Source organism: Crinia signifera, chromosome 3, assembly GCF_055691185.1.
Source record: "Crinia signifera chromosome 3, ASM5569118v1, whole genome shotgun sequence".
In the NCBI taxonomy this organism is placed as follows: domain Eukaryota; kingdom Metazoa; phylum Chordata; class Amphibia; order Anura; family Myobatrachidae; genus Crinia; species Crinia signifera.
In genome coordinates this window covers 237142948-237170140 of record NC_139219.1, presented here as the reverse complement: position 1 = coordinate 237170140, position 27193 = coordinate 237142948, and the positions used below count along the sequence as shown (strand labels likewise).

Sequence of the window (27193 nt, the reverse complement as noted above, 5' to 3'; positions counted from 1 at the left end):
GCCTATGGCAAAATCGCGGGCGTCGGTCGCGTCGGGGCCAATGTTAATGGTCGCGACCGACGCGATGCCCGCGATTTTCCCTTTGCCGGCAAAATGGACCTGATTTCAAAGGAAATCGGGTCCATCGCGGGCATCGTGTACCTTAACTTAAAGGTACAAGATGCCCGCGATTGTGGCCGTTCTAGGAAACAAGTACCAAATAGAGTGCTACATTCAGCAACAAATGCTGCCCAGCACTTATTTATTTATAAAAAATTATATAGCACACACATATTCCACAGCACTTACAGAGCATATTTGAACATTCCACGACCCCCATAGAGGGAGAATAGAATAAGTGGCGAGTGCAGCGAGCCACTGTGCCCACAGTTGGGATTCCGACGTCGGGCTAATGACTGTCAGAATCCCAACTGTCGGTGTGTTATACCACTCCTGAAAATCTTGCAGGTACTTTTTTAGATTTGTTAAACAGAAAACACAGGTACTTTCCTACCATTGAAACAGAAGTTGATTTGTTAACAACTGCATTTGCAGGTTTGATAATTTCCTTATCATATAATTTGTTTCAAAGAAATATTTTTTTTTTTATTTATTTTTTTTTATTGAATTACCCAACATATTCGGTAATTACTCACCATATTTTTATGGGAATGGGTATTTATTACTGTGGCAAATGTGAGACCTTTTCATTAGCTTTGCAACACAAAGAGTAGTAATTGTTTTTGGTTCAAAATAAGCAGGTCTTTGGAATTGTGATTGGTCACATGCAGTCTCAGATCCTTTCTGGATTTATTGTCAGATTAGTTTTTATAGCCTGTAATTTTTGTATAAAATGTCTGCTGGTGTGCTGTAGCATATAGTTAAAGATTGGACTATTAAATGTTACCTTGTATTTCAGTAATCAAGTAAAATAGTAACATTTGTCCCTTTTGACGGAGGGCCACCTATGTGTGCCGTGAAGTATATAGAGTTGTCTGTCACTGAACTGTACAGTAACTGCTTTCACTCCCTCCCTGTGTGTATGCACTTGCCGATGCTGGCACCCCACCGGACCCCCCTCATATTGCCAAGTACATGCATCATGTAGTGTGTAACCTGCTTTGATCTTATTCACAGTAAGGTCAGATATTGCTGTGATGGAGATATTTATTTCTTATTCGAATTTACATTATAAATAATTAAAAAAGGTAATAAGTCTATAGGAAGACTACTGTTCATCTAACCATAGGAAATTAGATTTGCAGTCAGGTGTTTTGGATAATAATGAGTTTGGGTGGTATTTTGTTCCCTGATGGGTTATTTTATTTAATACACAGCCACCGTTCCTTACAGAGTTGTCCTACAGCAGTAGCTCCAATTCTGTCCACCCTGCATGGTGAAATGGGTGTGACTCGGTCTATGGTAATGGAATCTTCTCTTACCCTGTTAAATTGGAGTAGATGCTACCAGTGACTACCATTAACAAAAATAGTAGTACTCTGAGGGAAGGTGTCAAGCTGATCAGCTTGGCATCGGATGAGATGAAGGTTTCTCTTATAATTCCTCTCAAGGTCCGGAAGCCTGAGACAAGTGTCTGATAAAGTGTAACATTTTATTTTCAGATACATGCTTTCCCCTGTACATATGTGTGTATGTATCCTGTCTAAAGATTCAGGGCCTTATTCTAGTTCACTCTTTCTGACAAAATCCTTCTTAGATGGACAAAACCATGTGCACTGCGGGTGGGGCAGATGTAATTTGTGCAGAGAGAATTAGATTTGGGTGGGGTTTTTCTTCAAAGTGAGATCTATATTGCAGTGTCAAAATAAAGCAGTCAGTATTTACCCTGCACAGAAACAAAATAACTCACCCAAATCTAATTCTCTCTGCACATTTTACATCTACCCCCTGCAGTGCACATGGTTTTGTCCCTCTAAGAAGGATTTTGTTAGAATGAGTGAACTAGAATAAGGCCCATAGTATAATATCATGTTTAGGAAAATGTCTCCTTATGGTTATGTTTGTAAAAATGTTAAAAGGGCATACATTGTCTGGTTGAGGAAAAGTAGCTTGGACAGGTTGTGCTATATTGCAAGTGTGCCCCAGTCTGCTTTTGAGTTGTGGATTATAGACAACGGGGAAGACTCCTTTTTAGTTTCAAATGATCTCTTTATAAAGAAATTGTGATTAAAGCATTTGGCTGTTTCTCCTGAACTAAAGTTTACAGAACTTTGTGTAATTTTCTGTTCATTATGATCTTCAAAGGCTAAGCCTGGAGGAGGGTGGAGATTTTAGGGTTACATTTACTAAAGCGTCTTAAAATGAAAAGAGGTGATGTTGCACATTACAGCCAATGAGATCCTGCCTATCATTTTAGGTTGCAATACAGACATAATAGACGTAAATTAAGTAAAGATTCTGCCTAAGAGTATGTTTTTTTGTCAGGGTTGTCAAGCTAAATAACTTAAGCATATGTTGCCAGTCCTGCAAAACTTTAATAGATTGAGCTTAGCGGGGTCTGGTTAATGTTAGTAAGTTAGCATAAGAGGCTGTTGATGGACTAGATTTTTTAAACTTTTATTTTGGGTCAGTGCAATGGAAAAGAGCCAGATTAGTTATTGATCAGCAATAATTGTGCTTATAGCCACACCATATCGGACAAGCTAAGGGGGGTATGCAAACCAGGATCATGGCTGTCGATTCCTCCCGACAGCCGTGATCCTGGCATGTTTGTGGTCTGATTGACTGCAGAACAACAGGTGGGATTCAAAGGGGGCGTGGCTGCATAAACGGCCATGGATTGGCGATCTGTGGCTGGCATCGTGACAATCCACGGCCGTTATCGGCAGAACGGGCACGACAGCTTCTAAAGTCGGGCCTGTTCTGCCGTGATCCCGCTTCAATGCTGTTGCAAAAGACAGCATTGAATAGGGAGCCACCGCTATTTCACCCGTCGGAAATAGCGCCAGCAGATTGCATACCCCCCTTAATCTGGTACGATTTTGGAAGTTATGCAGTGTTGGGCCTGGTTACTACTTGGATGGAAGACCGCTTGAAAATATCAGGTGCTGTATATCCTGGTATTGGCAAAGATAGATTCTGGTAGGCTATATTTTATATTCCAATTGTCTGAGAAGGATTCAGTCTCCGTAGTAATCAGAATCCGGTGGCGCAGAGCTAGAGTATTTGGTCACATTAGTGTATAAGATATCTTCACAGTGGTAAGAACAGTATCTGCATGAAGGTTTAATTATGTCTTAAGTTCCATATCGGTTCTTACTATGTATTTATAGAGGTACAAAAGCATTCAACCATGGCAGGAGATCTAGATTGTTGTCCTGATCTATGTTGGTAAATCAGCAGTATTATGTCATTCAGAGATTTATTGTTCTACATCAGGCAGAAATGTTAGGACATATTAAAGATCATTATACTGAAGAGAGACCAATTCAGGTTGGACTCTAAAGTCCCATGCAGATTTTGCGATAAAGAGAGATAAAATGATGCACCCTCCTTCAGGTCGTTATCTCCCACCTTTCTCACCTGTACTTACATAATATTTTGCCTGTCCTTTATGACCTATCATTCAGAGTGTATGAATGATTTAAAAAAAAAAAAAAAAAAAACTATTTTGTTGGTAAAGAAAACAATCTTTATCATTTGAAATTGTTCAGTGTGTATCCACTATATCGCTCTGTAGCGCCGGGGAGTTCAAGGGAAATTGTTAATGATATCGTTGTCTGCCTTCAAAACATATGTCTGTTTAATTTATGGCATGTTTTCTAGGGGAAGTAGGGGTTTCCAGATACCATAGTTAGTTTAATTACCACTTCTTAGATATTAGTCTATCTGCAATGATCGGATAGGGCTCCGAACAGTATTGTGAGAGAGGTGCAAGTTCAGGTGCCTATTACGGCATTATATCCCACAATACTATTGAACCCTTTAAATTTAAACTGAGGAGTTGGTGGCGAGGAGCTTATATACCACTAAAAATTAACTAATTAAGTGCTGCTGCCTCTACCCCCTGCAAATGCCGTGTGTTAGGCAGTGCCCCCCCCCAGATGAAGTAAGAGAGAAAGATATTTACCTCGTTAGTACCATTGAAATGGATAATTTGACTTACTCAATCATGCTTAACCCCTTCCCGACATTTGACGTACATGTACGTCATGGTCGGGAAGTACTTCCCGACATTTGACGTACATGTACGTCATGGCTTCTAACTGTCACTGCGTCTATAGACGCGGTGACAGTTAAGAGATGTCTGCTGTCCCTGACAGCAGACATCCCCCCTCGCCGCCCAGGGGGGGCAGGGGTGCCCCCCCCGGTCGGCGATCGCTGTGATTGGCTGTTCAAATCTGAACAGCCAATCACAGCGTTTCCTGTGTTACCGGCGGCTAAGCCGCTCGGTAACACAGAAAACGGTGGTGATCGGTGCAGCACCGATCACCACCGAGCGGCAGCACCCCCCTCCCACCCACCCGGCACTCACCCGGCAGCTCCAGGGGAACAGCAGGCTCACCCGGCTCCCCCAGCAGCAACAGCATCAGCGCACGCAGCGCTTCCCCCCTCCCACCCCCCCCCCGCAAGCTGCAGCAGTAAATAATAAACTGGGTTATAATGAAATATATATATATATATATATATATATATATATATATATATATATATATATATATATATATATATATATAAATATATATATATGTGTGTGTATGTGTGTGTGTGTGTGTGTGTATATATATATATATATATATGTATGTGTGTATATATATATATATATATATATATATATATATATATATATATATATATATATATATATATATATATATATATATATATATATATATATACTTCCAGACAGATATTCCCGACATATGACGTATATATACGTCATGGTCGGGAGGTACTTCCCGACCGAAGACGTGTATATATACGTCATGGTTTTATAAACTGTCACCGCGTCTATAGACGCGGTGACAGTTTGGAGATGTCTGCTGTCCCTGACAGCAGACATCCCCCCTCGCGGCGATCGCTGCGATTGGCTGTTCAAATGTGAACAGCCAATTGCAGCGTTTTCTGTGTTACCGGCGGCTAAGCCGCTCGGTAACACAGTGATCGGTGGTGACCGGTGCTGTTAAGTACAGCACCGATCACCACCGATCGCCAGCCCCCCCCCCCTCCCACCCGGCAGCCCCCCTCCCTCCCACCCACCCGGCTGCCGCAGCGCCAGCACCCCTCCCAACCCCCCACCAGCCGCAGCGCCAGCCCCCCTCCCAAAGCTGGTGACCAAAATGGGGTCACATGTGGGGGGGTTCCACTGTATTGGTGCTTCGGGGGTCTTGCTAATGCGACATAGCACCCACCATTCATTCCACCACCAAAAATCACTCCTTCCCTTCTGAGTCCTGCCATGCACCCAACTGGTATTTTTGGGTCACATATGAGGCATTGCCGTACTGGGGAGAAATTGGGGCACAGATTTTGGGGTGCTTTGTCTCCTTCATTCCTTGCGAAAATGAAAAATTTTGAGCCAGAACTGCATTTTTGTGTAAAAAATTACATTTTTTTACACAAAAATGCAGATCTGGCTCAAAATTTTTCATTTTCACAAGGAATGAAGGAGACAAAGCACCCCAAAATCTGTGCCCCAATTTCTCCCGAGTATGGCAATGCCTCACATGTGACCAAAAAATACCAGTTGGGTGCATGGCAGGACTCAGAAGGGAAGGAGTGATTTTTGGATTTTGCAGCACAGATTCTGGTTGAATGACCCCTGAAGCACCCATACAGTGGAACCCCCCCACAAGTGACCCCATTTTGCAAACTACACCCTTCAGGGAATTCATCAGGGGGTATAGTGTACATTTCAAACCCCCAGGGGTTTCACCAATTTTGATACAACTGAGCTGTGAAAATGAAAAATTATTTTTTTTCATTTTCACAGCCCAGTTGTATCAAAATTGGTGAAACCCCTGGGGGTTTGAAATGTACACTATACCCCTAAATGAATTCCCTGAAGGGTGTAGTTTGCAAAATGGGGTGACTTGTGGGGGAGGTTCCTAACTTTTAGCACTTATGGTGCCTAGAAACCTACATGGTGCCTAGAAACCTACATGGTGCCTAAAAAAAAATCTCATAAAAAGGAGGCTCCAAAATCAAGTAGGTGCTCCTTCTATTATGAAGCCTGTGGTTTGGTCACCGTGCACACTAGGGCCACATATAGGATATTTATGAAAACCAAAGAATTGGGGGAATCAATTTTTAGTCACATTTCTCTAGTAAAATCTACTGTGTTCGTTAGAAAAACGTATTAAAATTGAAACTCTGCAAAAAAAAAGAAATTTTGAAATTTCACCTACACTTTGTTTTAATTCCTGTGAAACACCTAAAGGGTTAACAAACTTCCAAAATGCTGTTTTGAATACTGTGAGGGGTGCAGTTTTTGAAATGGCATCATTTATGGGGGTGTCTCACATACAAGTCCCTCAAAGTCACATCAGAACTGAACTGGTCCCTAAAAAAATCAGTGTTTGAAATTTTCTTGAAAATTTGAGAATTTGCTATTCATATTTGAAGCCTCCTAGTGTCCCAAAAAATTAAAAGGAAGTTGAAATAATGATGTCAACATAAAGTAGACATATGGTCTATGTTAGTTATTAACTATTTTGAGTGGTATGATTATTTGTCTCACAAGCAGAAAATTTAACATTTTGCAAATTGCTAAATTTTCCATTTTTTTACGACATTTTGGTATTTTTCACAAAAAAACACAGACTGCATCGACCCAAATTTACCACTAATTTGAAGTACAATGTGTCACGAAAAAACAATCTCAAAATCACTGGGATAAGTAAAAGCAAAAAAAAGTTATCCCCACTTAAGTGAGACATGTCAGATTTGAAAAAAAGGGCTCTGTCAGGAACGCAAAAACTGGCTCTGTCAGGAAGGGGTTAATATAGGTGGTAAGATCCTTTGTAAAGAATTATTATCTCCTCATTCAGACTACTAGTTATGTGCCGAACTTTCATGTACTGTTGGTCATTATCACTAAAGATTGGTCAACACCATCAATAATGGAAGGGAAAATGCCATATAGGCAAATTAGTAACATATTTTATAGAATAGTGTTCATTCTAGCACCCGCCAACTTTGAAAACCCATGCAGTTCTTCTTCCCTGCCTGTGGTGTCACTTTCTGCCATGGTGTTTTCTAGCGCAGGTCTGGTTTGCTGATATACAGACCACACTGTGCTAGAAGCACTACAGCAGACAGCGACACCGCAGGTAGGGAAGAGGAACTGCATGGGATTTCAAAGATGGCGGGTGCTAGAATGAACACTATAGAAGCCAGATAAAACTGGGCAAGTAATAAAATTATATAAAAAAATTTAATATGACTTTATGGTCGCAGATAATTTCATTATTCTGCGCCTGCTACTTAATATGTAGCTAAAGTATGTTTCACAATAAAGTAACTAGCAACTTGAAACACTTTTACTTGTATCACATGTTTAAAATATTTAATGATTTTCTTCTTACCAGCGCAAGTAAATGAGAATCTTAAACATGCAGATCAGTTTATCATTATTAGCAGTAGCATTGTCACTGTGTATTCTAGAAAAGGATTTAAGATTGGTACTTGTATCCTAGCAGGGCGCCCACTAAGCAGATAGCTTAGCGGGCGATTCTGTGTAAGAAAATCGCATTGCTTGCCATTTTGCATGCGATGCGATTTTCTTATGTAATTTATTCACTGCTATTTTTTCCTCCTGGGCGGTGCGATCGCATCGCACCGCAAAATCGCATGCAATTGTATAGGGTGCGATGCCATTAACTTTACTATACAGTTGTATGAGATTGAGGCACCCCCCCAGTATCCATGCCACCTCGAAGCATGGCGAGCGGCGGCGGAACGCGTGCTCCCGACCTTTTCATACCCCCACTATCCACGTCGACGTGGAGTTGATTTTATATAGTGTGGCAAGCGCACGTGGATTACGTTACGTGTATTCTGTGTCCCCTCGCGAGGCTCGCCGCGCTTCGACGTTGATAGTGGGGGTATGAAATGGTCGGGATGGCGCGTTTCGGGGTGCCATGGATACTGGGGGGGTGCCTCAATCTAATTGCATGTCATACAACTGTAAAGTAAAGTAAATGGTATCACACCCTATACCAGTGGTTCCCAAACTGTGTGCCGTGGCTCCCTGGGGTGCCTCGGAACACTTGCAGGGGTGCCCCGGGTTGGTGATCCAGGACCAATTCAAATTATTTATGGTTAATTATTAATGGGCAAAACCAGTGCTGGTGGCTGCCAATGGTAAAATGTGTACAAACAGAAGCAAATCCTGCCCTTTACCACATGACTGAACCTAAGAATTGCATATAAACCCAATCTAATAATTTTTTGGGGGGCCTAGGGGTGCCGTGAAAAAATTCCGATACCCTAGGGTGCCGGGATTCAAAAAAGATTGGGAACCCCTGCCCTATACAATCCCATGCGATTTTGCAGTGGGATGCGATCGCACCACCCGGGGAAATCGCATCGCATGCAAAAACCCGCATGCGATGTGATTTCACTACGGTACCGTACGTAGTGAAACTGGGCGCCCTGCTATGAAAGAAGTACCTTTAAGATTTTCATACAATTTGCTAAATCCAACTTTGGCAGTAATTTCGGAAGAGACTTTACTCTTTTAAGTTTAGAAAGCGTTACTGGTCGTACTAAACAGTAACTTTAGTAGGGGGGGTAAAGCAGTACTATTTCCAAACAGGATATACTTGTTTACAGGAATACATTTCAGTCCTCATTTGAATTTACATCCTGGAAGGAATCAGGTTGCTGTTACACATTAGAATTTGTTGTATTTCAGTTGTTTCCAAAATTGTAGTTGTTTTCAGATGTTATTTTAACTTCACAATTATGTATCTTAACAACACCCCCCCCCCCCCCATACACTAGTGAGATTTGTCCTTTTTTACCCTATTTCGTCATATTAGGGCGATAAATTGAGTGAAAAGTGTCAAATTGTTTGACATTTACTTACGGTTCCGAGTGTGTCAGATCAGTTCCGGGGATTGGCTGCGTGCTATGTATTGCATGCAATACAGCCGCCAGAGAGCTGCAAGGTCAATTGAAGAGATACATTATTGCATACATTACCTCAGCGGTTCTCAAGCTGTGGGTCCTGACCCCAAAGTGGGTCACGACACCATGTTGCTGGCCATCAGACTAATGTGTTTGTTGAGGGGGGACAGGGGATAACTCATTAAGTAAACACCCACTGCTTCCCTCTTCTATCCCCCTTTTCCATCCCCTCATTACCCACTGCCCCCCTGTCACAATAGACGCAACTTCACTTCACTAACCACACATGTGGCGGCCATTCTATGGTAACTTGCTGGGGTCCTGTAATAATATTTATTGTCTGATGGGATCCCAGAGCAAATAGTTTGAGAACCCTGCATTACCTCATACTAGTGTGTGGGGCCTTAATACAAGGAAGAAATCACTTTTTTGTATATAACACATTGTTTTATTTCTTATTGTTCATAAAACAAATCGGTTTTGTTGGGGGTAAGTTCATTGGTCCCTTGTCTTAATTGTAACTGTCTTCCAAAATAATACCTGCACATTGTACTTTTATTTTGATATGCAATCAGTAGCTGAAAAAAATACAATTGCGTTAAGTAAATGAAAGGGTTAAGCTTGTTGTTTGTGCAGTGCATCCAGAATTGTCTTTCCTCCGGGGGATAATTTGCAGGGAAGCGAGCGAGGGCTTTTTCTTTCCCTTCAGTATTTTAGTTCACTTTGTTCATTTTATTTTTTTTTCACGCTTCATGTTGTGTGATTTATAAATAATATGGATGTTATTGACCCATGTATTGCTGAGTGCTACTCCAATGCGTATCTAAAATGGCACCACTTACTTTGCTCTCTCAATCGATGCATTCTTTGTGGAATAGGTCACATAATTTTCCATTATGTCAATATTAATTGTATTTGTAGCTGTAGGCTATGGGGAGTTGATCTCCACCTTTTCATCAGTGTTTCCTGTTTAAAATTGTGTCAATCCTTTTTTTCTAGCATAGAAAGATAAAGAAAACTAACATTTTTCTTTCGTCCAGTCCGGTGACACAGCTGCACCTTGGGATGTAGGAGGGTCCGCAGGAGCCAGGCACCTATAGCTGAAGCTTTTCCCCTGACTGCAGGCTCCTCCCCTTCTGCATTCCCAGCATGCTCCAGTTCGTTTTAGGTGCCCACAGGAGTGGGTGCTTGGCTGACAGGCTGCTGCAGCAGCCGGCTTTTTTCTTTGGCTTTTTTCACTAGTTAGTGAGGATTTTATTAACTTAAGTGTTAGTGCAGGTTTTTTCCAGTGTGTGGCTTCTGGCAGAAGCGCAGCACACTGAGAGCGCAGCAGAGGCTGATAGAAGCGTGTCCTATGAGCGCTCTGTGTGCAGGGTTGTCTGTCTGCACCCTCTGCACAGTGCTTAACCCCAGCACTGCTGGGGGTTGCCTGGGCCCTAGGAGTGCTCCGGAACCGGCTCCTTACAGAAGGGGATCGTGGGGAAAGGACCTCCTGCGATGGAGCCCGCCATCTTGAAAGGGTTTACAGTCTGAAATCCCTCTGGGGAAGTGAAGACTGTTACAGGTGTCCAGCGCTGCTGGACGACTCCAAGTGATCCCAGAAAGAAGGGGAGGCACTAGGAGGTGAGGAGACTACACTGGGGGAGCGGCTAAAGGGGGTAAAAGGCGCCAATTAAGGCTTCCTACCCCGCTGAAGCAGGGACTTGGTCCCTTCCTCTCTGTGTGTGGGCGCCATTTTCTCTACACAGTGTGAGCTGAAAGCTGGTCTGGTCACGCTACTGCACACAGTCTGACGTCTCCTGGAAGCGCTGCCCCCGCTGAGGCTTGGAAAGTCACAGAAAACAGCTAACAGACAGATAAGTACCACTGTTTACACTGCTTGGTACATTTGCTTGACATTGTGCACCGTGGGTTAATCATGACTGACACGTGTGATGATGATGCTGTTGCTGTGGGGGGGGGGGGGGGGGAGTGCTGGACATGTCTTTAAACTGCAGTATTTGCGGGGTTAATTATTCATGTGAACAGATGGACCAAGGGGTTGCCTGCCCTGCTTGTAAGTCTGTGCCTGGGGGGTCACTTGCCCAAGAGACTGAGCGCGAGCCAGCGTGGGCTGTGTCATTGGGAAGGTCTATGAATGCCCTGGTGGAGGCACTGAATAGGCAAAGGAACAGTTTGAGGTCTCCTGATCCCAGAATTTCTTTACAGAATTCGGTGGGGTCCATTGCCCCTGCGCAAGGGGACCCCATGTTGTTGCGGGTCATTCAGGACACCGCACAGGGGCTGCATAAAATGAATGCACTCATGGAAAAGTTTGCTAGAACTCCTGGTAGTCCTTCCTCTAGACAGCCGTCGGTTCAACCTTCTGTGCTGGCTGACTCAGATGATGATGATGATGGTGGTGTGTGTGCAGATGAATCTGTTGATCATAGGGAAGAGGCTGACGTCTCTGTCCCTGGCATTTAGGATCTTATACTGGCTGTTAGACAGGCTTTAGACTTGTCAGAAAAGGATAGAGTGCAGGCTCAATGCATTTTTAAAAGGATGCGCAGAGAAGCTGTTACTTTCCCCTCAGACCCCGGTATGGTCTCTTTGTTAGGGGAGGCTTGGAGAGCACCTGACAAAAAGGTGTCTATGTCCAAGAGATATGCAAACATGTACCCCATGCCTGAAGAGCATGTTAAATTGTGGGTGACAGTCCCATTGGTGGATGCGCCGGTGGCGAGATTGTCAAAGGCCACAGTGTTGTCAGTACAGGGGTCTGCTGCATTTAAGGACCCGGTGGATAAAAAAGTGGAAGGTTGCCTAAAAGCTGTATTTGAGGGAGTTGGATTTACACTCCGCCCCATTATTGCCTCAGCTTGGGTAGCTAAAGCTATGATTTAGTGGGCTGAGGTCCTGGGAGATCAGCTGCGGCCTGATTCTGAGGCTTTTATCCTAGCAGAAAAACTCAGGTGTGCTGCAGAGTACATCTCTGAGGCTGGGGAGGAGGGCGCTAAAATGGCGTCAAAGGTTTCCGCCACTTCTCTGTCAGCCAGGCGAGCTCTTTGGCTAAAAGCTTGGGAGGCTGACAGTGATTCCAAGAAGGCCCTGGAAGCTCTTGAGTTTAAAGGGGAGCTTCTCTTTGGCTCTGAATTGGAAGCCATTATTAAACAGGCCACGGGAGGAAAGAGCACTTTCCTTTCTACCACCGCTAAGCCCTCAGGCTCTAAGTTTGGGGTTTTTAAACCTACTTTTCGCTCCTCCTTTCATGGCGGTGCCTCTGGTAAGGGGCAAGCAGGAAGAGGTAGATTTCCGACGGCTAGAGGCAAAGCTACCAAGTCCAGATTTGGTCCCTTCAGTAAGAAGCAAGGGTCCAAGGGAGAGGATAAATCCTCATGACGGGGTACAGGCTCCCCGTTCTGGCCGCAGAGTGGGGGGTCGCCTCCTGCAGTATGGGGACTTGTGGGACATTCCAACATCCGACCCGTGGGTTCTGTCCATTGTCACAGCGGGCTACCGGATAAATTTCAGGGGGAATCCTCCAAAGAGATTCTTGCCCACCCCTTTACCAAGGGAGGCCAGAGCACGCAAACTCCTGTTGGAGGCGGCCTTGGCTCTCAGGGAAAAGGGAGTTGTGGTCCCAGTTCCTCAGGAGGAATGCAAGAAAGGGTTTTATTCAATCCTTTTCTTAGTACCCAAGCCAGACGGGTCAGTCAGACCCATACTAAATCTAAAATCCTTGAACCAACACTTATGGGTGGATCATTTCAGGACGGAGTCCCTGCGCTCAGTGCTTGGCAGCATAGAGCCAGGGGAATTTCTAGCATCAGTGGACATCCAGAATGCGTATCTCCACATACCAATTGGCAAGGAGCATCAGTCCCTCCTGCGCTTTGCAATAGGGGACACCCATTTACAGTTCCAGGCTTTACCCTTTGGTCTGGCAACAGCACCAAGGGTATTCACAAAGGTGATGGCGGTCATGGCTGCGTCACTAAGACTCAAGGGGATTGTGATTATCCCTTACTTGGACGACCTGCTGTTCAAAGCAGAGTCAGAGAGCAAGTTATTGGAACATCTGTCTGTAGCAACACAGTTCTTGCAGGAAATGGGTTGGGTACTAAATCTACCCAAATCCCATCTAATTCCATCTCAGAGGCTATTGTTTCTGGGAGTAATACTAGACACCCATTTACACAGGGTTTTCTTGCCAGAGTCCAAAGCAAAGGACATCCGCCAGTTAGTCCTTCTTTTACTAAGGGCTCAGAGGCCCACAGTTTGGCAGGGGGTGAGACTGCTGGGCAAGATGGTAGCGACCTTCGAAACGCTGCAATATGCCAGGTTTCATTCCTGAACCTTTCAGTGGAACATTCTATCCTGCTGGTCGGGGAATGCAAAAACTATGAAGCAAGAAAGTTTGCTTCTCTCCCTGGAAACGAAGGAATCCTTAATCTGGTGGATGGACATAGAGACTCTGCAGCTCGGGCGGTCTCTTCGGGACTGGGTGGTAGTAACTACCGATGCCAGTCTCAGGGGTTGGGGAGCAGTTGCTCTTCATCTTCGGTTGCAGGGCCTTTGGTCGCAACAGGAGTCCAGACTCCCAATAAACATTCTGGAGCTGCGGGCTGTCTGGAAGACTCTTTTGCAGGCCAAGAATTGCTTGAAGGGCCTGCCGATAAGAATACAGTCAGACAACGCCACGGCTGTGGCTTATTTGAATCATCAGGGCGGGACTCGCAGCAGGATGGCTATGCGGGAAGTCTCGAAGATCTTTACCTGGGCAGAATGCAACATTCCGGTTCTATCTGCTGTCTTCATTCCGGGGATCCGGAATGTGGAAGCAGACTTTCTCAGCAGGGAGGACCTGCGGGAAGGGGAATGGTCTCTGCATCCGGAGGTATTCCAAGAGCTTGTGCATCGCTGGGGGATCCCAGAGGTGGACTTAATGGCATCCAGGAACAACTGTCAGGTTCCTAAGTTCTGCTCCAGGTTCAGAGACCCAGTCGCCTGGGCAGTGGATACCATGACGGTTCAGTGGCCATTTCACCTGGTTTATGTCTTCCCTCCGTTTCCAATGATACCGAGGGTGTTGCGGAGAGTGAGGTCACAGCAGGTGCAAGCAATTCTGATTTGCACCGAACTGGCCCAAGAGATCGTGGTACTCAGACATTCTGAGGTTATCAGTGGAGTCTTGGCCTCTTCCTCTACGTCAGGATCTGCTAAGACAAGGGCTGTTTCTTTACCAGGGCCTCGCTCGGCTCAGTTTGACGGCTTGGCTTTTAAGACCTCCTTATTGAGGAAGAAAGGTCTCTCGGATGCAGTGATTCATACTATGCTTAGGGCTCGTAAGCCAGTCTCAGTTGCAAATTATCACAGAGTGTGGAAGATCTACATCAGGTGGTGTGAGCGTCAGAAGGTACACACCTCCAGATTCAGAGTATCCAGATTGCTGGAGTTCTTACAGGATGGATTTTCTTCGGGACTCAGTCTGCAGTCTTTAAAAGTACAACTTTCTGCTTTAACCATTTTCTTCCAGAAAAGAATTGCTTTTCTGCTTGAAGTCCAGACCTTTTTACAGGGTGTTAAACCCACCTTACAGGCAGCCAGTGGCGCCGTGGGATTTATCTTTAGTTTTATCTGTGTTACAGAGTTCTCCGTTTGAACCTCTAAGGTCGGCCGACCTGAAATATGTGACTTGGAAACTTACGTTCTTGTTGGCCATTGCTCCGGCTAGGCGTGTATCGGAGTTGGGAGCGTTGTCCTGTAAATCTCCACACTTAATTTTTCATGAGGATAGGGCTGTGCTTAGAACAGTACCTAAGTTTTTGCCAAAAGTGGTTTCCTCCTTTCATTTGAACCAGGAGATTGTCCTCCCGGTATTTTCCCCTCCAGAAGGGGCCAAAAATAGGGACAAATTGAGAAAGTTACGTAGTTCGCGCCTTGCGAATTTACGTGGACAGGGTAAAGGATATCCGCAAGACATATCTGTTGTTGGTTCTGTTTGATGTGCATAAGCGAGGTTGGCCTGCTTCTAAGCAGACTATTGCCAGGTGGCTTAGGTCAGTAATTGCCTTTGCTTACACCAAGGTTGGTAGACCTGTTCCCTCTAGGATTAATGCACATACCACCAGGTCAGTAGCTTCCTCCTTGGGCAGTGCGTCATGGGGCTACAGCGGAGCAGTTGTGCAGGGCTGCCACTTGGTCCTCTGTTCATACCTTTACCAAATTTTACAGGTTTCATGAGTTTGCGTTGGAGGACGCCTCATTCGGACGGGCAGTGTTGAGAACTGGCGGTCTGAGCGTGCCCTCCCATAATACCGGCTCGTGAACGTCCCAAGGTGGAGCTGTGTCACCGGACTGGACGAAAGAGAAAAGGGGATTTTTGTAAGAACTTACCGTTCGAACCCCTTTCTCTGAGTCCAGTCCGGTTACACAGCCGATCCCTCCCCTTTGCTCAGTAAGTCATGCCGTGCATGTGTGTCATGTTATGGTAAGATGATTGTGCATTTAAGATGTTGAGCATTGTACTGAGTTGGGTATCCTAGTGTGCTTTTTAAGTTTGAACTGGAACATGCTGGGAATGCAGAAGGGGAGGAGCCTGCAGTCAGGGCAAAAGCTTCAGCTATAGGTGCCTGGCTCCTGTGGACCCTCCTACATCCCAAGGTGGAGCTGTGTCACCGGACTGGACTCAGAGAAAGGGATTCGAACGGTAAGTTCTTACAAAAATCCCCTTTTCTGTGCTAAATGACTTTTATTTCTCCAGTTCTATTCCCACTATTTATTTCTGTATTTATTTGTTTTGCTGAACAAGGGCAGACCACTTACTCCATGTATCCTTTGCAGCACTTGACCAGAATCTTTTCTGTTTGTAGCATCCTGACACTGAAACTCTTTCAATGAGCGACATTGATAGGACGGTGCTAGTGAGGGCGTTAGGGGCAGATGTACTAAGCCAGAGAGAGAGACATAAACTATCAACCCGCTAGCTGCTATTATTTTTCAAGAACAGCCTGTAACACATACGTTAGGAGATGATTGGCTGCCGCTTATCACTTTTTAAGGCTTAATACATCTGGACTTTAGAAAGAAAACTGGAAGCATAAACTAAATATGTTTTCTATTTTTTTTTAAAGGCTCTTTATGCAGAATCAATGCTGTGATAATTGTCTTCAAGTGAGGAGATAACCAAACAAGTTAGGCAATCATGCCACCAAGACCTTCCTCTGGGGAACTATGGGGGATGCACTTGATGCCCCCCAGCATACTGGTGGATTGCTTATTGCCCAATGGAATGATGGTGACCTTAGAATGTTGCCGTGAAGCTACTCTTGTGAACATTAAGCATGAGTTATTTAAAGAGGCCAGGAAGTACCCTCTTCACCACTTACTCCAAGATGAGACATCTTATATATTTGTCAGTGTTACACAAGAGGCAGAAAGAGAAGAATTCTTCGATGAGACTCGCCGCCTGTGTGACCTTAGGCTGTTCCAACCTTTTCTCAAAGTCATTGAGCCAGTAGGGAACAGGGAAGAGAAAATTCTAAATCGAGAAATCGGTAAGATCTGATAAATGTTTTGCTTTATTACTTAGCACTCGTTTTTGTAATAGTATTTGGTACTAGGGATAAAGCCAATAAGGAGAGAACTGCATTCATGAAAATGCTGCTTTCATTTTTACATTTTCTTTCTATATTTTAATGGAATATTTAAAACTTAACGAGGATACAGAAAAAAAAATGACGTAATGACACCCCTTTTTATTTTGTACATTGAATTAAACAGGCGGGCCAACTCTCTCTAGGTCCAAACATAGATGCAGGTCCTGTTTCCATTTCAGGGGGGGGGGGGGGTTGTTTGTTTTGTTTGTTTTGTTTTTTTTGTAGTTTAGGGGGTATCCAATTAGTCCTGATGCTTTTTTACCTAAAAAAAAAATGGACTTGATTTATTATTGTCATTATCAGGCTATACAGCCTGTTTCAGATGGAAAAAGGTCCAGTTTTTGGTCATAACACATGGGAGCCAGGAAGTCTGACTGAATGTGTTCTAGCAGATCCGCGGGCCGCTTATTGGTGATTATGCTTTGGATGCCTGAGGAGCCCGAAGCATAATCAGCAATAAGTGCAGGGTTATCTGGGCTAACCCTGTTTTTCTTTAGCACTTCTCATCCCCAAAACAATAGGTTGACAAGGCAAAGGTAGACAGTTAATAATGTTGACAGGGGACAATGGAAATGGCTGACAAAAAAAGATTGACATAAGGGTTGTGGTTGTTTTTTTTTTGGGGGGGGTGTAATTTTTTATATTTAATAATATACAACCCCAATTAGTTAAAACTTGTAAACTCGCCGGCTTGCTGTGCTTTTCCCATGTTACTTTTCCCATGTTACTTTTCCCAATGGTAGTCCATGTGGATAGTAAATAATGCCAAAGGAAAAAATAAATAAAATTAAAACCCCAAAAAAACATGTGTTGACATTATGAACCTGTCCACCCTTTGAACTGCCTACCTTTTTACATGTTGACATTTTGACCATATCGACCTATTGACGGTCATTCAAACTCCTGCCAACTGCCCAGTCTATTTGGATTTTAGGGGTAGCTGGGATACTAATAATTATACCCCCTGGTGTTTTTGGTATTCAAATACTGTTCGGATCATTAGATTGTTTTCCCTAAACTATACACCAAAACCCAGCTCAGACTTTCCTTTTGTTTTCTTCCTCTTAAGGTTTTGCCATAGGAATGCCTGTTTGTGAATTTGACCTGGTAAAGAATCCCGAGGTTCAAGACTTCAGAAAAAATATCCTCAATGTTTGCAAAGATGCGGTTGAACTTCGTGATGCAAATGGGCCTATTAGTAGAGCACTTTATGTTTACCCACCTAATGTAGAATCCTCTTCAGAGCTTCCCAAGCACATAGAAAGCAAACTAGACAAAGGTACGGTAAATATGGAACATTCTACAACTGCATCCGCATTCTGACTTTGTTTTTAACTGCTGCGTTGATTTCAGGTATAATGTTTCCAGTTCTGCGGGTTTCTTGAAAATTTGAAGAGTTTGCAAAATAAGTTCCCAACATGCCAGGGGCTAAATGTAATAGCCTCCGAATTACCAGAGGTTGGTGATTTAGTTCTAGATTGCACTTTCTTTAAAGCAGCAATCATTTACAAGGCAAAACCAACCTGATTTTGCATTGTAAATGATGGAGGCTAGCACAAAATCCTGATCCTCCAGTAACTCTGAGCCTATTACATTTAGCCTCAGATATTTTATTAACAGGAGACCGTTTCATACACACCACTATGCCACACTTTGTCATATTGTTGCCCTTTTTACTAAAAGAAGAGTTTAAATGAAAATCCCTTTCTATGCTTAACCGTAATTGTGTAAGAGAACTATTTTTGTCCCATGAAAATATGAAAACTGTCTAAAGCCGCCCATACACGGTCTGGTCGCCGGCGGTCCGTTTTGTACTATGAGATGCGTGCTCATGAGATGCGCATCTCATTGTACAGTACAAAAAGTATGTGCTGCACACGGTATTCTCTTGTAGGTTATACATTTTGAATTCTATACAGGTGGGGTATCCCTTATCCAAAAGGCTTGGGACCAGAAGCATTTTGGATCACGGATTCTGTATTTTGGAATATTCTTATATTTCAATTAGGTATCTTGCATGTGTGTTGTATAAACACATTAAGTTAAGGTGCTTGCTAACCAGCGAATATACGCTGCCTAGTGAGCCAACCAGAATCAGGCCTAATATTTATAATCAATATTGTTCAGGGATGTCACCTGTGGCCGCTGAACATGCAGCGCCTTGGCTTCTAACCAAATTTGAGCTGTGTATTTGACAGGGGGGGGGGGGGGTGTTTAAAGATGTGTGGGAGCATACATCGTTAACGATATTGAGTGTACTGTTTTTGTTTTGTTTTGGTTTTTTTTTCTGATCGATTATTTTTTAAATTCTTATCTAGAGTGTATTAAGATGTTGCCTCCAATCTTAATGTTCCATGTCATTTTAAAAATATAAGGTGCCCTATAAAATATATCTAGTACTGGTTGATTATCCCTTATCCAAAATGCTCGGTGCCACAATCATTTTGGATGAAGGATTTTTTTGGATTTTGACAAATTTTTTTTTTTTTTTTTCATACTTACGCAGTCCCCTGGTGGGGCCCCGATGGTCCCCTGACAGCCTTCAGGATCTTCGGCAGCATCTCCGGTCCCAGGGGTGCACTGCGTGACTACGCAGCCCTGAGACAGGAGATGCCGCTGAAGAGGTTCCTGGAGGCTGCCGTGGACATCGGGGGACGAGGTAAGTATGAAAAAAGGGTGGGGGGGGTACACCTGAAAAACCACGGTTTTCTGAATATTTCGGTTTTTGAAATACACGGATAAGGGAGACCCGACCTGTAGTAACTTTCAAATATATTCATTTTGTGCAGTGGTTCTCAAGCTCTGTCCTCAGGACCTCAAACAGTTCACGTTTTTCAGGTCACCTGACGGGAGCACAGGTGTATTTAATTACTCAATGACACAGGTTGAGCTAATTATTTCACTTGTAATTCTGTAAGGAGAACCTATGATTTGGTAGAATTGAACATGTTTTCAATGAAGTTTTGTTTTTGGGCAGTTTTACTCTCCCAGACTTGGGAAGGTGATATTTATCAAAGCTTGGAGAGAGAGATACAGATGTGAGCTATAAAGTAACAACCAGTCGGCTCCTGCTGTTTTTTCAAACAGTGTGTAAATTGTAAGGCAGAAGCTATTTGGTTGGTAATTTATCTGTCACAATTGTATCTCTCTGAGCTTTGAAAAATACACCCCTTAATGTTTTCTCATCTACTGAAGGACAGTGGGCCTCATTGAGGAACCCAGTTATCCATGTATATTTGCCATTGTATAGCCGAAAAACATCCCTATTTGGGTGTTACCCACAAATATTAAGTGCACCCCGTGTGTATGAAAGAGGGACTAGATACATGCTGCACCTGCTCAATTGCAGCACATAGCTGCATACACCATTGGTTTCACATTGGCCTCTGCAGCTACCACCATCTGACAATGGAGGATTAGTCCATTGTAGCCTATGGGGTACTCACCGCACTGCTGGCCAGGCTGAAGATTCCCCTGGAACCCTACCCAGAAGTGGCTGCTGTGTAGTGCAGTCTGGTTGACCACACGTGCACAGCTCCCCTTGCATAGCCCATTGCAGTGACAAGCTCCTCCTGGAGCCTCTGTCCTTGCAGATGTAGAGTCACACATGCTCCCGATAGGATTGCATAATGCAATGTGATTCTGGGTGCTAAGATTCCACCCAGATTGAATTGAATGTGATCCATCATAAATGGGCCGCTGAGTCTAAAATTGCTGATAACCGAGAACAATGCAATGTATAACAACTGGTATGTAATCGTTAATAGTAACTTCTGTATTAGCCAATTTAAGATTAGCAATCCTTAAGGCCCCCATACACTAGCCGATTTTGGTCAGATTTCGGCCAGATCAGTCGGATCTGGCCGAAATCGGACCAAAATCGGCTAGTTTTGATGTCCCCTCAGATCCGATGCGCAGTCCCGTGTGCATCGGATCTGCGTCGGGTGGTCGGACCTGCTGCACGTCCGACCACCCGACTTGGGACCTAGTGGGGCGGCGGTGGAGGGAGCAGGGGGGGCTGGGGACGCTGCGGGGGACACAGGCGGCATAGAGCCGGGCAGGGGGAGCCGTGAGCTGTCAGTACTGAATAAATAAAAAAAAGCCCATACAATGAATGGGCGGCCTGTGATTGGCTGAGCGCTCTCTCAGCCAGTCAGCAATTGGCTGAGAGAGCGCTCAGCCAATCACAGGCTGCCCATTCATTGTATAGGCTTTTTTTTTCTAGCACTGACAGCTCCCGGCACCCTCTGCCCGGCTCTATGCCGCCTGTGTCCCCCGCAGTGTCCCCAGCCCCCCCTGCTCCCACCAGCAGCCCTGCTCTGTAGCCCCCCCCCCCCCCTGCTCCCCGGGTTTTTTACATGTGATAAATCGAGACGATTTATCACATGTAAAAAATGGCACATCAAGTGCTCAAGCTCCCCCGGGGAGCAGCCGGGGAAGCTCAGGGGGAAGTCGGGGGCGACTTGTCCTAAGGACAAGTCGCCCTAGTGTATGGGGGCCTTTAGTGTGAGCTACAGTACAGTGGCTGCTACAAACGGTGTGCTTCCTTAATTGTTCCATACCCTCTGAGGTCCCCCTCACAAATCTAATCTTTTGAATGCTTTATTATCTGCAAAACTCCTTATCTTAGGCCATGCTGTGTTTTAAGACCACACAAGCAGATTGTGGTTGCATCTGACACTTCACCATATTCTGCAGTTGTTATTTAACTATAGTTGCCGTGATACAGATTTGGAGCTGTACATTTACATAGGAAATGAAACGCCAGCTCTCATTTCTACAACGTACGTTTTGGTGATTACGCTAAAACTTTAAGTTGAACTATCTGAGTCTATAGAATTGAAATGATCTATGTTGACTATTCTATTCCAACAGGGCACATAATTGTTGTTATCTGGGTAATTGTTTCCCCCAACAATGAGAAGCAGAAGTACTCTTTGAAGATCAACCATGATTGTGTCCCAGAACATGTAATAGCAGAAGCCATCAGAAAGAAGACGAGAAGTATGTTACTATCCACTGAACAGCTAAAGCTTTGTGTCCTGGAGTACCAGGGAAAGTACATATTAAAAGTTTGCGGGTGTGATGAATACTTGCTGGAAAAGTATCCACTCAGTCAGTATAAGGTGAGAAGCTCATTTTTCTGTATCACCCTCACTTATTTTCTCGCTTTACACAAGTGCGCAAGTCTTGAGAGAGACATGTATATCCCAGAACTGCTTTACCTACAGGTTAATAATATTGGAGTCTCTAATTCCCATTAATAAGCATAATGAAATGACCATCAAGTTTGGTGCACTAATCCTACTGTAATTCAAAGGCTACTGGCTTGTGTGACTATGTGGGTCATGCAGCCTGCCGATGGTGTAGCAGGCGGCCCATTGCAGCGTTCTCCTAAGACTGAAATCACTAACATAAGCAAGAGTTGTCTCTGCCTCCTGCTGCATTACTATACTAGTGCATCGCTGCTGCTCCCTTGGCATGATAGCAACTCTGACCATATCCGAATCAGGCCCACTGCACTTTTTATCCACAACGTTACATATTACCTGCACCTCTGTTTGCATATTTATTAATAGGGTATCTTCCAAAATATCTAGAATATCTCTTAAGGGTGTTTTTCCTATATGTGTATTTGTTAAATTCCTTTTAACTGAATAATGAAAAAAGTTCTATTTTCGTTTATTTCTACTAATTTTGCTGCTGTTGGCGTGAACCTGTGTACCGCAGTATTTTAAGTCCTGTACCTCTTTCTTGCCACCCATTTACTTGGCTCTTATCTTATTGCAACGTATCTAATATGGTGGTATACAGGTGTCCTCTTTCAGACATCGCCTCACTGTATAGAACCTACCATAAGAGAATGGAACTTCCTACTAGACCGCTTTATAGAGAGAATATATAACCATCCACATCAGTCCCGCCCCTGCACTGTGTGGCAGCAATAATCATACAGCTTGTACGGAGTTTTATCTGACACGCCCTATTCATTGTGCAAATAATACTACACTCTTATTTTAAATCTCCCAAAATGAGTCTAATTCTGTCTTCCATTTAGACTACATAGATTTGTTGTAATCATTTGCAAGCACAGAATACCATACTGAAATAAAATATAGCATTAAAACTAACTTTCTTTTTTTTCTTTTATTTTGTATATTCTGATTTTATTGAAGAATCCTTAAAGTAACTGCCAACCAAAATAAATTAAAATAGGAAGAAACAGGGTGAAGATTGGGATAAGAAGTAGTAGTCAAAAAGTGGATAGTAGTAAAAAAGAGGGTTCTGTAGAGATGGAGAAGCCTAGAATCTGTGAGGCGATAGAAATAACTTTCCAAAAATTCAATAATCGAGGCCTAATCCCACCAAATAGAGTGTAAGTAGCCCTCCTCCTTTGGTTTTGTGCCTTGTGACTAGATCCAGCATTGTACAGTATGTAACTGTTCTTGTAAAGACTCTAAAAGCAAATAATATACAGATTAAGGGGGGTGTCCATTGTGGGATTCTGACAGTCGAAACGTCCTGACAGTCAGAATTCCAGGCTGTTTTCCTTTCTCTCGACAGAAACCAGACAGTTGGAATTCAACATTTGTGTTGGTCCTGACGACGGAAGTAATCCCAAAACGGCGTTGACCGTTTTAACACATTAAAGTATCACCTGTTTGCATGAGACCCAGAGTGGCACCCTTCTGTTCCTGCACTGTATTGGTGGTATACCCACCTTGGGAATGCACCCGGGCATTTCACTTTTGGAGAGCGGGAGTGCCGGACATTCTACAAAGCTATATATATATATACAACAAATACAAAGCATAGTTTTAAAGTCAGATCTGTTTTGTTGGAAACGGCGTTCAATGCTGTCGGAAACGGCAGCATTGAATAGGCGGGGGCCACGATTTCCACAAGTGTAAATGGCAGCCAGGATTGAGTCTCTGATTTAAAATTTCAAATACAGATATTGGGGCATATTCAGGGTCCGTCGTTAGCTGATGTAGTTCCGCCTGTTCTAGCTTTTACATCAGCTAGACAGGCGTATTTGGTTTCAGCTTTTCACCAATTAGTGTATTCACAATGAATATAGGGCGGAACGCCTCCAGGAGTTAAAACACCTATGAGGCGAAAGGGGGCATGTCCAATTCGCCTGCAGGCCAGTCACACCCACACTCCTCTGCCATTATCTTTATGGAGAGGTGCTGTGTAGTGGTCTGGTGCTGGGTGAGTGTAAAACTTTATATTTTTCTTCAAACTCCCCTGCTTCGTTCATGTAAATGCAGGGGAGTTAACTGGGCACCAGCTGTTTTAATTTTACTGTGTTCCCCCCCTCCCTGCTGGGTACAGACCTGTCCCCGGAGTGAAACTCCGTCTGCCCTGCATGATTTCTGCTCACACGCTGGCAGTCAACCCCCGGCTGCTGACACAGCGTGACCCGGTCCCGGAGCTCTGATGCGGCTCACCCCAGACACCCAGAGGCTATTACTGCGCTCTGCTGTGTCCCCCCCCCCCTCCCTCCCTGCTGGGTACAGACTCCGTCTGCCCTTCATGATTTATGCTCACACGCTGGCCGCCAGCCCCCCGGCTGCTGACACAGCCCGGAGCAAAGGGGGACCATGGGGAGAGCCTGAGGTGAGGTGAGATGCATGCCCGCATCAGAGCTCCGGGACGGGGTCACGCTGTTTCAGCAGCCGGGGGGCTGGCTGCCAGTGTGTGAGCAGAAATCATACAGGGCAGACGGAGTCTGTACCCAGCAGGGAGGGGGGGACACAGCAGAGCGCAGTAATAGCCTCTGGGTGTCTGGTGTGAGCTGCATCAGAGCTCCGGGACCGGGTCACGCTGTGTCAGCAGCCGGGGGGCTGGCTGCCAGTGTGTGAGCAGAAATCATGCAGGGCAGACGGAGTTTCACTCCGGGGACAGGTCTGTACCCAGCAGGGAGGGGGGAACACAGTAAAATTAAAACAGCTGGTGCCCAGTTAACTCCCCTGCATTTACATGAACGAAGCAGGGGAGTTTGAAGAAAAATATAAAGTTTTACACTCACCCAGCACCAGACCACTACACTGGGTAGAGTAAAAAAAATAATTATAAAAGTCAAAATATATTCATATGGGCAATAATAAACATACAAAATATATTTACAAACAAAATGAAAATAAATTACATCGATTCATGTCAAAAACTACATAAATAAAATAATATTTAAGGTTTTGTAGAGCAGTCCCGACAGAAGAAATTGTCTAGTTCACTTTGTCTAAAGCCTGCCTGAAAACTGTAGAATCCATTTAGACAATCACACACTGAATAGGCTAAATCAGATTAACATCACGGAGTTTAGACAAAGTGAAAAAAAAAGTCTAAATGACTCCTTTAGACAGGCGAGGCAAACGAAAAGAGTTGACAGGTGAAATGCTTTAGACTGTCTAGAAAAAATGATAGTGAATACTACAATTCATCTAGACTTTTTTTCCAGGCGTAAAATATGCTGTTTTAGACAGAATTGACCTAACGACCAACACTGAATACACCCCATTGTGTGAAACCTTTTTGCCTTTAGATGGTTTAAGTGTACACAAACTTTATTTAATGCACAAAATTATTATTATTATTATTTTGTTGTTGTGTAACGTGACCTTCGGGCTATGTGTATAAGGTGTTTGATACAAATGCATTCTGTGTTAGGATTTGAGTCCCATCCCCAACATATAGCAGTATGGGATGCAAATGTTCCAAAATACAGAATCATTTGTCCCAAGAATTCTGTATATGGGGAACTCCACCTGTATAGTCAAATATGCTATACCAGCGGTTCTCAAACTGTGGGTCCTGACCCCAAAGTGGGTCCCGGCCTTCTCAGCATGGGGTCGCCACTCCATGTTGCTGACCATAAGGCTGATTACTTTTTTAAAACTTAGTCAGTGAATCAAGGAGTCTGTTGAATTTTCTTATTTTAGACTCCTCCCGTCATGTTGTGCCTCCACAATGCTGCCATGTATGTGCTGTCTGCTGACCTCACATGTGTGGCGACCATTCTGTAGTAAATTGCTAGGGGAAATGAGAAAAAGAGGGGGAGATGTCCTATATCGGTGCACCAAGAGCAATTAAAATGTAACCTTTATTAGTTTAGATTAAGAACTGTGAAATTATAAAAACACATCTAACAGACATGGGTGAGATTTACACAATTTAAAACTAAGGTGGCAGGCAGATGTTGCAATTGAGTGATCAGTAGGAAATCCGGTTCAAACAGTGTGTACCTGGTCTGAACAGAAATATGTATAATCTGTCAGGCCAGTTTATTTAGTGTGAGAGCGGGTTTAATTAACCTCTTTGAATAATTGCTCTCTGTCGCAGGCTCACAGGTGCAATATAGTAGGGTCAACACACATAGGGGTCACAGTCATATAGGAGGGATCAACACGCACTGCAATGAATTCTAGTGTGTGTAGTGATAATTCACTTGTTACTCCGAGGAGGATCCCTCTAGTGCAGGGCTGGGCAACACCAGCCCTCCAGATGTTGATGAACTACACATCCCAGGATGCTTTGCATTAGTTTTGCTATGTGGCTATGCTGAAACTGATGCAAGGCATGCTGGGATGTGTAGTTCAACAACATCTGGAGGGCTGGTGTTGCCCAGCCCTGCTCTAGTGGAGTGACAACTTATATTATAGCTTATGACAACAGTGTGGGTTCTCCTGTGTATATATGAACACGGTGCCCAACGTGGAGTCAAACTTTCTGAAAGCAATGTGGACCCTTACATGGGATAACTGCAGAGATAGACCAGTAGTGGTAGTAGTATGCCACCTGGGTCTATCAGTGCACTGACCCGGGGGAGTTGCCTCCAGGTGGGCAGACACTGCTGGAGGTGAGTAGGAGCCTTCACAAGGGCTGCTACGGCATGTCACTGTTCGAACACATAATCAAAATACATTAGGTAAAGAAAATATCAAACAGTGCAAACATCTGCCTGCGCACCGCTAGCCGGCACGCGCTTCGCAGATTAGCTTCCTCAGGGCCTGAGTAAATTGCTGGGGTCCTGTAATTATTTTTATTGTCTGATGGGGGCCCAGAGCTAAATAGTTTGAGGACATCTGTGCTAAACCATAAGAAAGAGGTGAAAGCCTTGCATTTATAACAACAACAAAAAATGACTTTATTACATGACCACACTGTCTGCTGCAAATGTATGCAAGTTACATATTCTTTATTTGTTTCAGTATATAAGAAGTTGCATAATGCTTGGTCGGATGCCCAATTTAATGTTAATGGCCAAAGACAGCTTATACAACCAGATTCCGGTTGACACTTTCACAATGCCCTCCTACTCTAGACGGATTTCAACAGCAACACCGTACATGAATGGAGAAGCCTCTGCTAAATCTCTATGGGCCATCAACAGCACTTTAAGGATACAAATTCTGTGTGCAACATATGTCAATGTAAACATTCGAGATATTGATAAGGTAATTTTCATGCATGCAGTC

At 44.0% G+C, this 27193-nt stretch overlaps 1 protein-coding gene across 1 annotated transcript in view; it reads left to right on the top strand.

Moving 5' to 3' along the window:
• PIK3CA (phosphatidylinositol-4,5-bisphosphate 3-kinase catalytic subunit alpha) overlaps positions 1–27193 on the top strand; it is a 67587-nt gene that overhangs the window by 4750 nt on the left and 35644 nt on the right. Inside the window, exons 3-6 of the mRNA XM_083177714.1 lie at positions 16188–16610; positions 17782–17991; positions 21588–21838; positions 26927–27172. Of these exons, the coding sequence (XP_083033840.1) occupies positions 16259–16610; positions 17782–17991; positions 21588–21838; positions 26927–27172 (1059 nt within the window). The 5' untranslated portion in view covers positions 16188–16258. The remainder of the gene's footprint in view (positions 1–16187; positions 16611–17781; positions 17992–21587; positions 21839–26926; positions 27173–27193) is intronic.